We start from the raw sequence: 13,496 nt of genomic DNA, 5'->3' as shown, positions 1-13,496 counted from the left end.
TGGATTCATGGAAAGATATTGTGTAATTGGTTTTATCATGGAATACTTTGGTTTCTCCATCTATGGTAATTGAGAGTTTGGCTGGGTATAGTAGCCTGGCCTGGCATTTTTGTTCTCTTAGTGTCCGTATAACATCTGTCCAGGCTCTTCTGGCTTTCATAGTCTCTGGTGAAAAGTCTGGTGTAATTCTGATAGGCCTGCCTTTATATGTTACTTGACCTTTCTCCCTTACTGCTTTTAATATTCTATCTTTATTTAGTGCATTTGTTGTTCTAATTATTATGTGTCGGGAGGAATTTCTTTTCTGGTCCAGTCTATTTGGAGTTCTGTAGGCTTCTTGTATGTTCATGGGCATGTCTTTCTTTAGGTTTGGGAAGTTTTCTTCTATAATTTTGTTGAAAATATTTGCTGGCCCTTTAAGTTGAAAATCTTCATTCTCATCTACTCCTATTATCTGTAGGTTTGGTCTGCTCATTGTGTCCTGGATTTCCTGGATGTTTTGAGTTAGGATCTTTTTGCATTTTGCATTTTCTTTGATTGTTGTGCCGATGTTCTCTATGGGATCTTCTGCACCTGAGATTCTCTCTTCCATCTCTTGTATTTTGGTGCTGATGCTCGCATCTATGGTTCCTTATTTCTTTCCTAGGATTTCTATCTCCTGAGTTGTCTCATTTTGGGCTTTCTTTATTGTTTCTACTTCCCTTTTTAGGTCTTGGATGGTTTTGTTCAATTCAGTCACCTGTTTGTTTTTTTTCTGTAATTCTTTAAGGAATTCTACCTCTTTAGCAGTGTTCTCCTGTATTTCTTTAAGTGAGCTATTAATGCCCTTTTAAAAGTCCTCTACCAGCATCATGAGATATGATTTTAAATCTGAGTCTTGCTTTTTGGGTATGTTGGGGTATCCAGGACTGGCTGAGGTGTGAGTGTTGGGTTCTGATGATGGTGAGTGGTCTTGGTTTCTGTTAGTAAGATTCTTACATTTGCCTTTGGCCATCTGGTAATCTCTGGTGTTAATTGTTACAGTTGTCTCTGGTTGGAGATTGTTCCTCCTTTGATTCTGTTAGCCTCTGTCAGCAGTCCTGGGAATCCAGCTCTCCTCGGAGTCTCAGTGGTCTTACTACTCTCTGCAGGCAAGCTTTCCTCTTGCAGGGAAGGTTCACAGTGTTCTGGAATTCAGACCTGCCTCCTGGCCAGAAGATGAAGGCCCAAAACAGGCCTGTTCCAGAAGATGTGTTGCTTCTGCAGTCTGCATGCTCACCTGCACAGACTGGTCTCCAAGGGACCCGGGACACAAGATGGCTCTCTCACCTGCTCCAGTGATCAGAGCCCTCCCAGATGGCCACTTCTCCTCTGGCTAGGAAAGGTGCCCGAATGTCTGGAGTCTAAAAAGGGGTCTGTCCCAGAAGCTGTGTACCTTCTGCCTGTCCCAGAAGTTGTGTCACTTCTGCAGTCCACACTCTCACCTGCACAGCCTGATCTTTGATGGACCCAGGACAGAAGATGGCTCCCTCACCTGCTCAGGCAGTCAGAGCCCTCCCAGACAGACACCTCTCCTCTAGCAGAGAAGGTCCCTGGATGTCTTGAGCCTGAAACAGGGTCTGTCCCAGAAGCTGTGTTGCTTCTGTAGACTGCTTGCTCACCCTCCTCTGTCTGGACATAGCCATTTCATGAATTATCACTATATATCTGTTAATTTACCCAAGTACTTATTGAAACAAATAGTTTGGATTAGAATTTTTTCATGAAATTTTTAAGTATTGTTTTTAAATGAGTTTCTGCACTATTTACAATTCTGTAATTATATTTTAGTCCACAGTGTAATGTTTTTGTTAGTTTAAAGCTATATAATAACAATGTACAAGGTCAATTTTCACTGTTAAAAGAGTCTATGCTTTTCTGTATAGACAAGCCTAAAATCAATACAAAACAGTGTTAGAATAGATACCTTAATGCAGAAAATTTGTTTTGTATAACATCAAACTATAAAACATGGTAACATTTGTGTAGACAAATGAAAATACTGAGAAAGAAATCATGAAAGCACTCACAAGCCCCTTCCTTCAGGTCCTGTCTGCTGGGAGAGACTTCTAGCTAGTCTGCTTCCCTGAAGACACCATATCCTGAGTCATCCCAGAAGATCTGCTGTACTCAGAGCATTTGGTAAGAACACTCAGGAAGTCCCACAGCCCAGTGGAATTAGAATTACAGATGTGTCACTAACAGAATACAAGAGATAGAAGAGAGAATCTCAGTTATAGAATATACCAAAGAAGATACTGACACAAGTTTCAAAGAAAATTCAAAACATTAAAATAAACCAAAAACCTCCTAACCCAAAACATCCAGGAAATTTACAACACAGTGAAAAAACCAAATCTAAGAATAATTGGAATAGAGGAGAGTGAAGACTCCCAGCTCAAAGGACCTGAAAACATGTTCAATAAAATCAAAGAACAAACCTTCCCTTATCAAAAGAAAGAGGTGTTCATAAAGAAGCCTATGGAAAACCAAATAAATGGGAGCAGAGAAGAAAATTCTTTTGTCACATAATAATCTTAACACTAAATGCACAGAAAACACACACACACACACACACACACACACACACACACACACACACAAAAGCTGCAAGGGAAAATAACCAAGTAACACACAAAGGTACACTTATCAAAATTACACCAGACTTCTCAACAGAGACACTAAAAGCCAGAAGAGCCTGGTCAGAGTAAATGCAGATTCTAAAAGAACACAAATGCCAGCCCAGGCTACTATACACAACAAAACTCTCAATCAACATAGATGAAGAAACCAAAATATTCCAGGAACAAAAACAAGTTCAGACAGTATCTATCTACAAACCTAGCCCTACAGAGGATCCTAGAAGGAAAGCTACAACACAAGGAAAGTACCTACACCAAAGAAAAGGTATTAAGCATCTCACAAGAAAGCAAAAAGTAGAGAAACACAACCATACAAAGCCTACAAAAAAACCCAAAACAAACAAAACAAAACAAAACAAACAAACAACCCCAACAGCCATCTGTCTTTAATATCTCTCCATATTGTGTAACAAGCTCACCTATAAAAAAAAAACTTCATAATTTAACACACTGGATATGCAAACATGATCCAGTGTTTTGCTGCATACAAGAAACACAACTTGTATTCAATAACAAAAACAGACTCTATCTCAAAGTAAAAGGATGGAAAAAGGTTTTCTAAGCAAATGGTCCCAAAAACAAGCTGGAGTTGCAATCCTAATTTCCAATAAAATAGAGTTTCAACCAAAAGTTATCAAACATGATGAAGAAGGACATTTCACATTCATCAAAGGGAAAACACACCAAGAGAAAGTCTCAATTCTGAACACCTATGACCCAAGTGCAAGGGCACACACATTTATAAAAGAAACTTTACTAAAACTAAAAACACGCATTGAAACTCACATAATAATAATGGGAGACTTCAACACCCCACTCTCACCAATGGACATGCCATTGAAACAGAAACTAAACAGAGACACATTGAAACTAATAGAGATTATGAACAGATGGATTTAACAGATGTCTATAGAACATTTCACCACAAGAAAATACACCTTATTTTCAGCACTTCATGCTACCTTCTCTAAATTTGATATAAGAAGATTGAAATAATACCATACATCTTATCAGATCACCATGGCCTAAGGCTGGTCTTCAATAACAGCAAAACAACAGAAAGGCCATGTACACTCGGAAACTGAACAACTCTCAAATCAAGTTCACCTAAGTCAAGGAAGAAATAAAGAAAGAAATGAAAGACCTCTTGGAATTTAATGAAAATATTTACACATCATACTGAAGCTTATGGAACACAATGAAAGCAATGCTATGAGGAAATTTTGTAGCACTAAGTGCCCTGGTAAAGAAAGTTTAGAGATCTTACACTAGTAATTTATCATCATACCTGAGAGCTCTAGAACATAAATAAGCAAAGCACTCAAGAGAGCAGGAAATAAAAAAGTTCAAGGCTGAAAACAGCCAAATATAAAACAAACAGAACAATACAAAAAAAAATCAACAAACTCAAAGGCTGTTTTTTTTTTTGTTTGAATGAACAAGATAGATAAACCCATAGACTAACTAAAGGGCTCAGAGGCAGCATCCAAATTAACAAAATCAGAGATAAAAGAGGGAGACATAACAACATAAATGGAAGAAATTTTAAAAATCATCAAATCCAACTGCAAAATCCTATACTCAAAGAAAAACCCTGGAAAAAAAATCTAGGTGAAATGGACAATTTTGTAGACAGATAACAGGTATGAAAGTTAAATCAGGATCACATAAACGATCTAAACAGTCCCATATCCCCTAAAGAAATAGAAGCAGTCATTCTTAGTCTCCCAACTAAACTAGATGGGTTTAGTGAAGAGTTCTATCAGACTTGCAAAGAATACCTAATACCAATACTCAAACTTTTCCACCAAATAGAAACAGAAGGTACTCTACCTGATTTGTTCTATGAAGTCACAATTACTCTGACACCTAAACCACACAAGGACCCAAAAAAGAAAGAGAACTTCAGATCAAATTCTCTTATGAATATCATTGGAAAAATACTCAATAAAATTCTCGCAAACCGAATCTAAGAACAGATCAAAATGATCATCCATCATCATCAAGTAGGCTTCATCCCGGGGATGTAGAGATGGTTCAATATAAGGAAATCCATCAACATAATCCACTATATAAATACACTCAAATAAAAATATCCATATGATCATTACACTCGGTGCTGAGAAAGCATTTGACAAAATCCACCACCCCTTCATGACAAAAGTCTTGGAAGATCAGGAATTCAAGGCCCAAAGCTAAACATAGTAAAAGCAGTATACACTATACCAGTAGCCAACATCAAACTAATTAGAAAGAAACTTGAAGCAATCCCACCAATAACAGGGACTAGACAAAGCTGCCCACGTTCTCCCTACCTATTCAATACAGTACTTGAAGACCTATCCAGAGCAATTAGGCAAGAAAAGGAGATCAAAGGATACAAATTGGAAAGGAAGAAGTCAAAATATCATTATTTGCAGATGATATGATAGTATGCTTAAGTGACTCCAAAAACTCCACCAGAGAATTCCTAACCCTGATAAACAACTTCAACAAAGTAGCTGGATATAAAAATCAACTCAAACAAATCAGTGGCCTTTCTCGACACAATGGATAAACAGACTGAGAAAGAAATTAGGGTAATGACTTCCTTCACAATAGTCAAATATAAAATATCTTGGTGTGACTCTAACTAAGCAAGTGAACGATCTATATGACAAGAACTTCAAGTCTCTGAAGAAAGAAATTAAAGAAGATCTCAGAAGATGGAAAGATCTCCCATGCTCATGGAGTGGCAAGATTAATATAGTAAAAATGGCCATCTTGCCAATAGCAACCTACAGATTCAATGCAATCTCCATCAAAATTTCAACTCAATTCTTCACAGAGTGAGTAAGAACAACTTGCAAATTCATCTGGAATAACAAAACACCTAGGATAGCAAAAACTCTTCTCAACAATAAAAGAACTTACAGGGGAATCATCATCTCTGACCTCAAGCTATATGACAGAGCAATCGTGATAAAACTCGTGATAAAAATCGTGACGTAACATGGTATTGGTACAGTGACAGACAGGTATATCAATGGACTTTAATGGAAAACCCAGAAACGAACCCACATAACTATGGTCACTTGTTCTTTGACAAAGGAGCTAAAACCATCCATTGGAAAAGAAGACAGCATTTTCATCAAATGGTGCTGGGTCAACTGGTTGATTCAACAAATGGGAACTCATAAAATTGCAAAGCTTCTGTAAGACAAAGGACACTGTCAATAGGACAAAACAACAACCAACAGATTGGGAAAAGATCTTTACCAATTCTACCTCCGATAGAGGGCTAGTATCCAATATATTCAAAGAACTCAAGAAGTTAGACTCCAGAGAACCAAATAATCTTCTTAATAAATAGGGTGCAGAGCTAAACAAAGAAATACCAACTGAGGATAATGAATGGCTGAGAAGCGCCTAAAAAAATGTTCAACATCCTTAGTTATCATGGAATTGCAAATGAAAACAACTCCACTTCCTACCAGTCAAATGCCTAAATCAAACCCTCAGGTGACAGCAGATGCTGGCAATGTTATGCAGAAAGAGGAACACTCCTCCATTGGTAATTCGATTGCAAGCTGATACAACCACTCTGGAAATCAGTTTGGTGGTTTGTCTTAGTTAGGGTTTTACTGCTGTGAACAGACACCATGACCAAGGCAAGTCTTATAAAAAACATTTAATTGAGGCTGGCTTACAGGTTCAGAGGTTCAGTCCATTATCATCAAGGTGGGAGCATGGCAGTATCCAGGCAGGCATGGTGCAGGAGGAGCTGAGAGTTCTGTCTTCATCCAAAGGCTGCTAGTGGAAGACTGACTTCTAGGCAACTAGGGTGAGGATCTTATACCCACAGTGACACACCCATTCCAACCAGGTCACACCTATTCCAACAAGGCCACACCTTCAGATGGTGCCACTCCCTGGTCCAAGGATATACAAACCATCACATGGTTCTTCAGAAAATTGGACATAGTACTACCTGATGACTCAGCTATACAACTCTGGGCATATACCCAGAAGTTGCTCCAACATGTAGTAAGGACAAATGCTTCACTATGTTCATAGTAACCTTATTTATAATAGCCAGAAGCCGGAAAGAACCCAGATGTTCCTCATCACAGGAATGGATACAGAAAATGTGGTACATTTGCACAATGGAGTACTACTCAGCTATTAAAAACAATGAATGCATGAAATTTATAGACAAATGGATGGAACTAGAAAATATCATCCTGAGTGAGGTACCCCAATCACAAAAGAATACTCATGGCATTCACTCACTGATAAGTGGATATTATCACAGAAGCTCAGAATAGAGAAGATATTATTCACAAACCACATAAATCTCCAAAAGAAGGAAGGCCAGAGTGCTGATTCTTTGCTCCATCTTAGAACTGCGAACAAAATACCCATGGAAGAAGTTACAGAGACAAAGTGTGAAGCAGAGACTGAAGCAATGACTTTACAGAGACTGCCCTACATGGGGATCCATCTAATGTACAGTCACCAAACCCAAAGTCTATTGTGGATGCCAACAAGTGCTTGTTGACAGAAGCCTGTTATAGTGGTCTCCTGAAAGGCTCTACCCGTGCCTGACAAATACAGAAGTGGATGCTCTTAGCCAACCATTGGATTGAGCACAGGGTCTCCAATGGAGGAGCTAGAGAAAGGAGTCAGGAGCTAAAGGGTTTTGCAGCCCCATAGGAGGATCAACAATATGAACCTACCAGTACCCCCAGAGATCCCAGGGATTAAACCACCAAACAAAGAGTACACATGGTGGGACTCATGGCTCCAGCTGCATATGTAGCAGAGTATGGCCTTGTTGATTATCAATGGAAGGAGAGACCCTTTGTCCTGTGAAGTCTCTATTCCACAGTGTATGGGAATGCCAGGGTCAGGAAGCACGTTGGGTTAGTTGGTGAGCAGGGGGGTGGAGTGGGGTGGGGGTATGGTGGGGGGTATAAGAGGTTTTCGGAGGGGAATCTAGGAAAGTGGATAACATTTGAAATGTAAATAAAGAAAATATTTAATAAAAATGGAAAAAAGAAGAAAATACTGGGACTGACTGAAGCACAGACTGAAGGAAAGGCCACCCAGAGATTGTCTCACCTAGGTATCCATCCCATCTGCAGACACCAAACCCAGAAGGTGATTCCAAGAAGTGCTTACTGACAGGAGCCTGGTAGAGCAGTTCTCAGAGATGTTCTGCTAGAACTGTCAAATACTGATGAGAATGCTTGCAGAAGACCAGGTGAGTGATTAGAATTGCAAAAGGGAAGAGTTTGGGGAAGGAGTGAAGGAGATGATGTGATTTGCAACCCCATAGGAAGAACAACAATATCAACTAACCGAACCCCCCAGAACTCCCAGGGATTAAGCCACCAACTAAAGAATACAACTGGAGGGACCCTATGGCTCCAGCCAAATATGTAGCAAAGGACTGCCTTATGTGGCATCAATGGGAGGGAAGGCCCTTGTTCCTGTGAAGGCTCAATGCCCCAGCAAAGGGGGATGCTAGGGTGGTGAAGTTGGAGTGGACGGGTGGGGGAGCACACTCTCAGAGGCATAGGGAGCAGGAAAACTGGAATGGGCACAACGTTTGAAATGTAAACATATAAAATAACCATATATAGAAGGTGGGCAGTGGTGGCTCACACCTTTAATCTCAGCACTTGGGAGGCAGAGGCAGGCAGATTTCTAAGTTCAAGGCCAGTCTGGTCTACAAAGTGAGTCCAGGACAGTCACTGAATGAATGATTACACACACACACACACACACACACACACACACACACACACACACACACACAAACACACCCAAGAAATGCTAGCTCAGTTCTTCACAGTAACAAACAAGAAAATCTCAAAATTAACATGGAAGTAGAAAGACCAAGGAGAGCCACAACCAACCTGAAAAATAAGAACACTGGTTGAGGTATCACTGTATGTGATGTCAAGTTAGTCTATAGCATCTTAATATAAAAGAGCATGGTATTGGCACAAAAACAGACCTGGTAGTCAATGTAGTAGACGACCAGATATAATTGCATGCAACTAGAGCCACTGTGGTTTTGACAAATGATCTCCAAAATACAGATTGGAGAAGGTATTGTCTTCAGCAAATGTTGCTGGAAAAACTGGACATCTGTAGGTATAAGAATAAAGTGCAATCTTTGTCTCTCACCCTGTACAAAAATCAGTTATGAATGGATCAATGACCCACCACAGTATTATACCTGAATCTCTGAAACTACTAGAGGATAAAATAAGTAGTTCATTTAAAGATAAGAAAGATATTTCTAAATATAATTTCAGTGACTTGAGAAATAATGTAAACAGTGGGGATGTGGAATTTCATGAGATCAAAATGCTTCTTTTCTACAAAGGAAACCGTTCACACAATGAACTGATATCATGCTAAGTGGGAAAAATCTTCTCAAATATAAATGAGAGATGGAGATAATATACAAAGAACAAAATAAATCTAAAGAAGGGAAAGAACCAACTTAACATATGGTCTAGGAAACTGTACTGAGGATTCTCTAAAACAAAAGTAGACCTAATTCCTCATCACAAGCACTATAGTAAAAGCACTATCTCTACGGATTCTTGGATGCCATGTCCTTCAACAGAAGAATGGATAAGAGATATGTGGTAAATTTACACAATGAAGTGTGCCTCAGCTGTTAAAAATAATGACATCGTGGAATTCACAAGCAATTGGATGGAACAAGAAAACCATTCTTAGTGAGGTATCCAAGACCCAGAAAGATAAATATGGTATATATTTACTGATATGCAGAGATTCACTCTTAAGTAAATGATAAATAAACCAACTACAGTCCTTATATCCTGAGATGTTATGTATCAACGAAAGGACTAGAGGCAACAGAAATACCTTACATACTTTGAAATGAATAGGGACAAGGGTATTTAGGATCTCTCTCTCTCTCTCTCTCTCTCTCTCTCTCTCTCTCTCTCTCTCTCTCTCTCTCTCTCATTGTTCCTATTTTCCCGTAATTCTTTCTCTACAGTTAAGAGAAAGGTGTTTGGTATACATAGAAATGGAAAGGGGTAAGAAAGGGAAAGAGAGTAGAGAATTTAATATATTTTAATTGTAAACTAAAATATCTTCTAAAAATGATAGGGATGGTTTGAGTTAATAAATGAACAATGAAAAAATAAATATCTCTAGGAAATAGAAAATGACTAAAAATTGGAAATATATGCAATGTGAGAATGCAAGATCTAATGTGAGTTAGGAAAATTCAATTGATGTTATTTTCAAGACTCTTGGAAGTGTTCTTCACAGTGTAATATTCACTAACTATGAATGAAAATGATGTGAAAATTACAACCATGCAATATATATGCCAGAAAGAATATTATAAATAGAAAAGAATATTCAGAACAGGAATTTGAGAAAGAGGAGGAGATTCCAGATGCACACCTATGTCTGTTATTATTATGACAGACCTGTTTATAATCCACAGAAACAAAGCATTTTGGTTTAAATATTGTGATATTATTTTTGTGTGTGGGAGGCTGTATACTGACATACAGAGTTCATCCAATTCATGTTATTTTGTTACATGTCATCTTTATTTCTTCAGAGAGAAGAAACCCCAAATTGTATCAAATCAATTAAAAATAAATAAAAATTATTAGTTGTGCATCATTATCCTCTAACACTACACCTGTCTTTAGTCATATCAAATAAGGGAGCTATTTCTTTCCATTATAAAGAAATGTATAATTTCATAATTTATCTAAGAGACTCCAAACTTTTCATGCAAATTTAAATGAAATACCTTGTCATATTTTCTTCATTTACATTTCTTTTTTGTTGTTTCTATTTTATTTTTTTATTTTTTAACTTTTTTATTAGGTATTTTCTTCATTTACATTTCAAATCCCCAAAGCCCCCTATACCCTCCCTCTGCCCTGCTCCTCAACCCAACCACTCCTGCTTCCTGGTCCTGGCATTCCCTTGTACTGGGGCATATGATCTTTGCAAGACCAAGGGCCTCTCGTCCCATTGATGGCCAACTAGGCCATCCTCTGCAACATATGTAACTAGAGACACAAGCTCTGGGCGGGGGGGGGGGGGGGGGCGGGGGGTACAGGTTAGTTCATATTGTTGTTCCTCATATAGGGTTGCAGACCCCTTTAGCTCCTTGGGTACTTTCTCTAACTCCTTCATTAGGGGCCCTGGGTTCGAACCAATAAATGACTGTGAGCATCCCCTTCTGTATTTGCCAGGCACTGGCATAGCCCCACAAGAGAGAGCTATATCAGGGTCCTGTCAGCAAATCTTGTTGGCATACGCAATAGTGTCTGGGTTTGGTGGTTGTATATGGGATAGATTCCCAGGTGGGGCAGTCTCTGGATCGTCCTTCCTTCTGTCTCAGCTCTGAACTTTATCTCTGTAACTTCTTCCATGGGTATTTTGTTCCCCATTCTAAGAAGGAACAAAGTATCCACACTTTGGTCTTCCTTCTTCTCGAGTTTCATGTGCTTTGCAAATTATATCTTGGATATTCTAAGTTTCTGGGCTAATATCTGCTTATCAGTGAATGCACATTATGTGTGTTTTTTTGTGATTGGGTTACCTCTCTCAGGATGATATCCTCCAGATGCATCCATTTGCCTAAAAATTTCATGAATTCATTGTTTTTAATTCCTGAGTAGTACTCCATTGTGCAAATGTACCACATTTTCTGAATCCATTCCTCTGTTGAGGGAAATCTGGGTTCTTTCCAGCTTCTAGCTATTATAAATAAGGCTGCTATGAACATAGTGGAGCATTTATCAGCTGAGGAATACTGAGTGTCTGAGAAGCACCTGAAAAATGTTCAACATCCTTAATCATCAGGGAAATGCAAATCAAAAGAACCCTGAGATTCCATCTCACACCAGTCAGAATGGCTAAGATCAAAAATTCAGGTGAGAGCAGATGCTGGCGAGGATGTGGAGAAAGACAAACACTCCTCCATAGTTGGTGGGATTGCAAGCTGGTACAACCAATCTGGAAATCAGTCTGGCGGTTCCTCAGAAAATTGGACATAGTACTACCAGAAGATCCAGCAATTCTTCTCTTGCGCATATACCCAGAAGATGTTCCAACTTGTAATAAGGACCTTGTCATATTCTTAACTCTATAAGAAAATTTCACAGTTGAATTCAACTGGCTTGTTAACAGAAATATTTTACTTTACCCAAGTAGCATGAAGAACACCTTTCAAATTAGGCTTAATTTCTTTATCTTTAAGTCTCCTGTCAATCCTGGGAGGTTCCTTTCTTTTCTCAAGTCTTAGCTTGTTTGCACCTATAGGTAACAAGGAAAATAATCTTTACTTATATCAAAGTCAGTATGAATATATACATCATTCATGTGCACACATTATAATAATCACATTTGTCATTGAATGGCAAGTGATTTATGTTAAACACAATAAAGCTTTGTGTGTTTTAGAAGGCAAATTCTTCAACAACAGTAGTGCTTTGGCAAATCGATTCTTTGATAATGAAAAATTTTCACATATGTAGGTAGCCACTATGTGTCTCTTAACTGCTGAAAGTGTGGCATCTATGGCTGAATTAATTCATAAATTAATGGAGAATTCAATAGCCATATTCAATAAATAACATATGATGAAACACCTCAAAAATGGCCACTCCAAAATGAGTTTTATGTATCACAAATTATTTTATCCATTTTTTAATTGAAGATTTTCTTTATTTATATTTCAAATGGTATCCCCTTTCTCGGTTTCCACTCCAGAATCCCCCTATCCCATAACCTCACTCCTTGCTTCTATGAGCATGTTCCACCACCCACCCATTTCCATCTCCTTACTCTCACATTCCCCTACACTGGGTCATCTAGCCTTCTTCACAGGACCTAGGGCCTCTCCTTCCATTGCTGCCCGACAAGGCCATCCTCTGCTACATATGCGACTGGAGACATGGGTCCCTTCATGTGTACTCCTTGGTTGGTGGTTTAGTCCCTGGAGCTCTTGGGGGTCTGGTTGGTTGACATTGTTGTTCTTCATATGGATTTTAAACCCCTACAGCTCTTTCAATCCTTTCTCTAAGTCCTCCATTCAGGACACCATGCTCAGACCAATGGTTGGTTGTGAGCATCTACCTCTGCATTTGTCAGGCTCTGGCAGAGCCACTCAGGAGACAGCTATATCAGGCTCCAGTCAGCATTCACTTCTGACATCCATAATAGTGTCTGTGTTTGGTGTCTGTATATGGGATGGATCTCCGGGTGGGACAGTCTGTGGATGGACTTTCCTTCGGTCTCTGCTCCACAATTTGTCTTTGTATTTGCTCCCATGAGTATTTTGTTCTCCCTTCTAAGAAGGACTGAAGCACCCACACTTTGGTCTTCTTTCTTGAGCTTCATGTGGAATGTGAATTTTATCTTGGGTATTATGAGTTTCTGGGCTAATATCCACTTATTAGTGAGTGCATACCATGTGTTTTATTTTGTCAATGAGTTACCTCACTCAGGATAATATTTTCCAGTTCCATCCATTTGCCTAAGAATTTCATTTTCTGTATCTATTACTCTTTTGAAGGACATCTGGATTCTTTCCATCTTCTGGCTTTTATAAATAAGGCTGCTATGAACATAGTGGAGCATGTGTCCTTGTTGTATGTTGGAGCATCTTTAGGTTATACTCCCAGGAGTGGTATAGCTGGTTGCTCAGGTAATATGTCTAATTTTCTGAGGAACAGGCAGACTGATTTCCAGAGTGGCTGTATCAGCTTGCAATCCTACCAGCAATGGAGGAGTGTGCCTCTTTCTCAACAACCTTGCCAGCATCTGCTG

At 39.0% G+C, this 13,496-nt stretch overlaps 1 protein-coding gene across 1 annotated transcript in view; it reads right to left on the bottom strand.

The window, feature by feature from the left end:
- Positions 1–13,496, bottom strand: part of Gm7133 (predicted gene 7133) — a 147,856-nt gene that overhangs the window by 79,783 nt on the left and 54,577 nt on the right. The window contains exon 6 of the mRNA XM_981711.4: positions 11,872–11,981. Within this exon, the coding sequence (XP_986805.2) occupies positions 11,872–11,981 (110 nt within the window). The remainder of the gene's footprint in view (positions 1–11,871; positions 11,982–13,496) is intronic.

The sequence above is a fragment of the Mus musculus genome, chromosome 1 (assembly GCF_000001635.26).
Source record: "Mus musculus strain C57BL/6J chromosome 1, GRCm38.p6 C57BL/6J".
Taxonomy (NCBI): Eukaryota; Metazoa; Chordata; class Mammalia; order Rodentia; family Muridae; genus Mus; species Mus musculus.
This window is presented reverse-complemented; position numbering and strand designations above follow the sequence as displayed.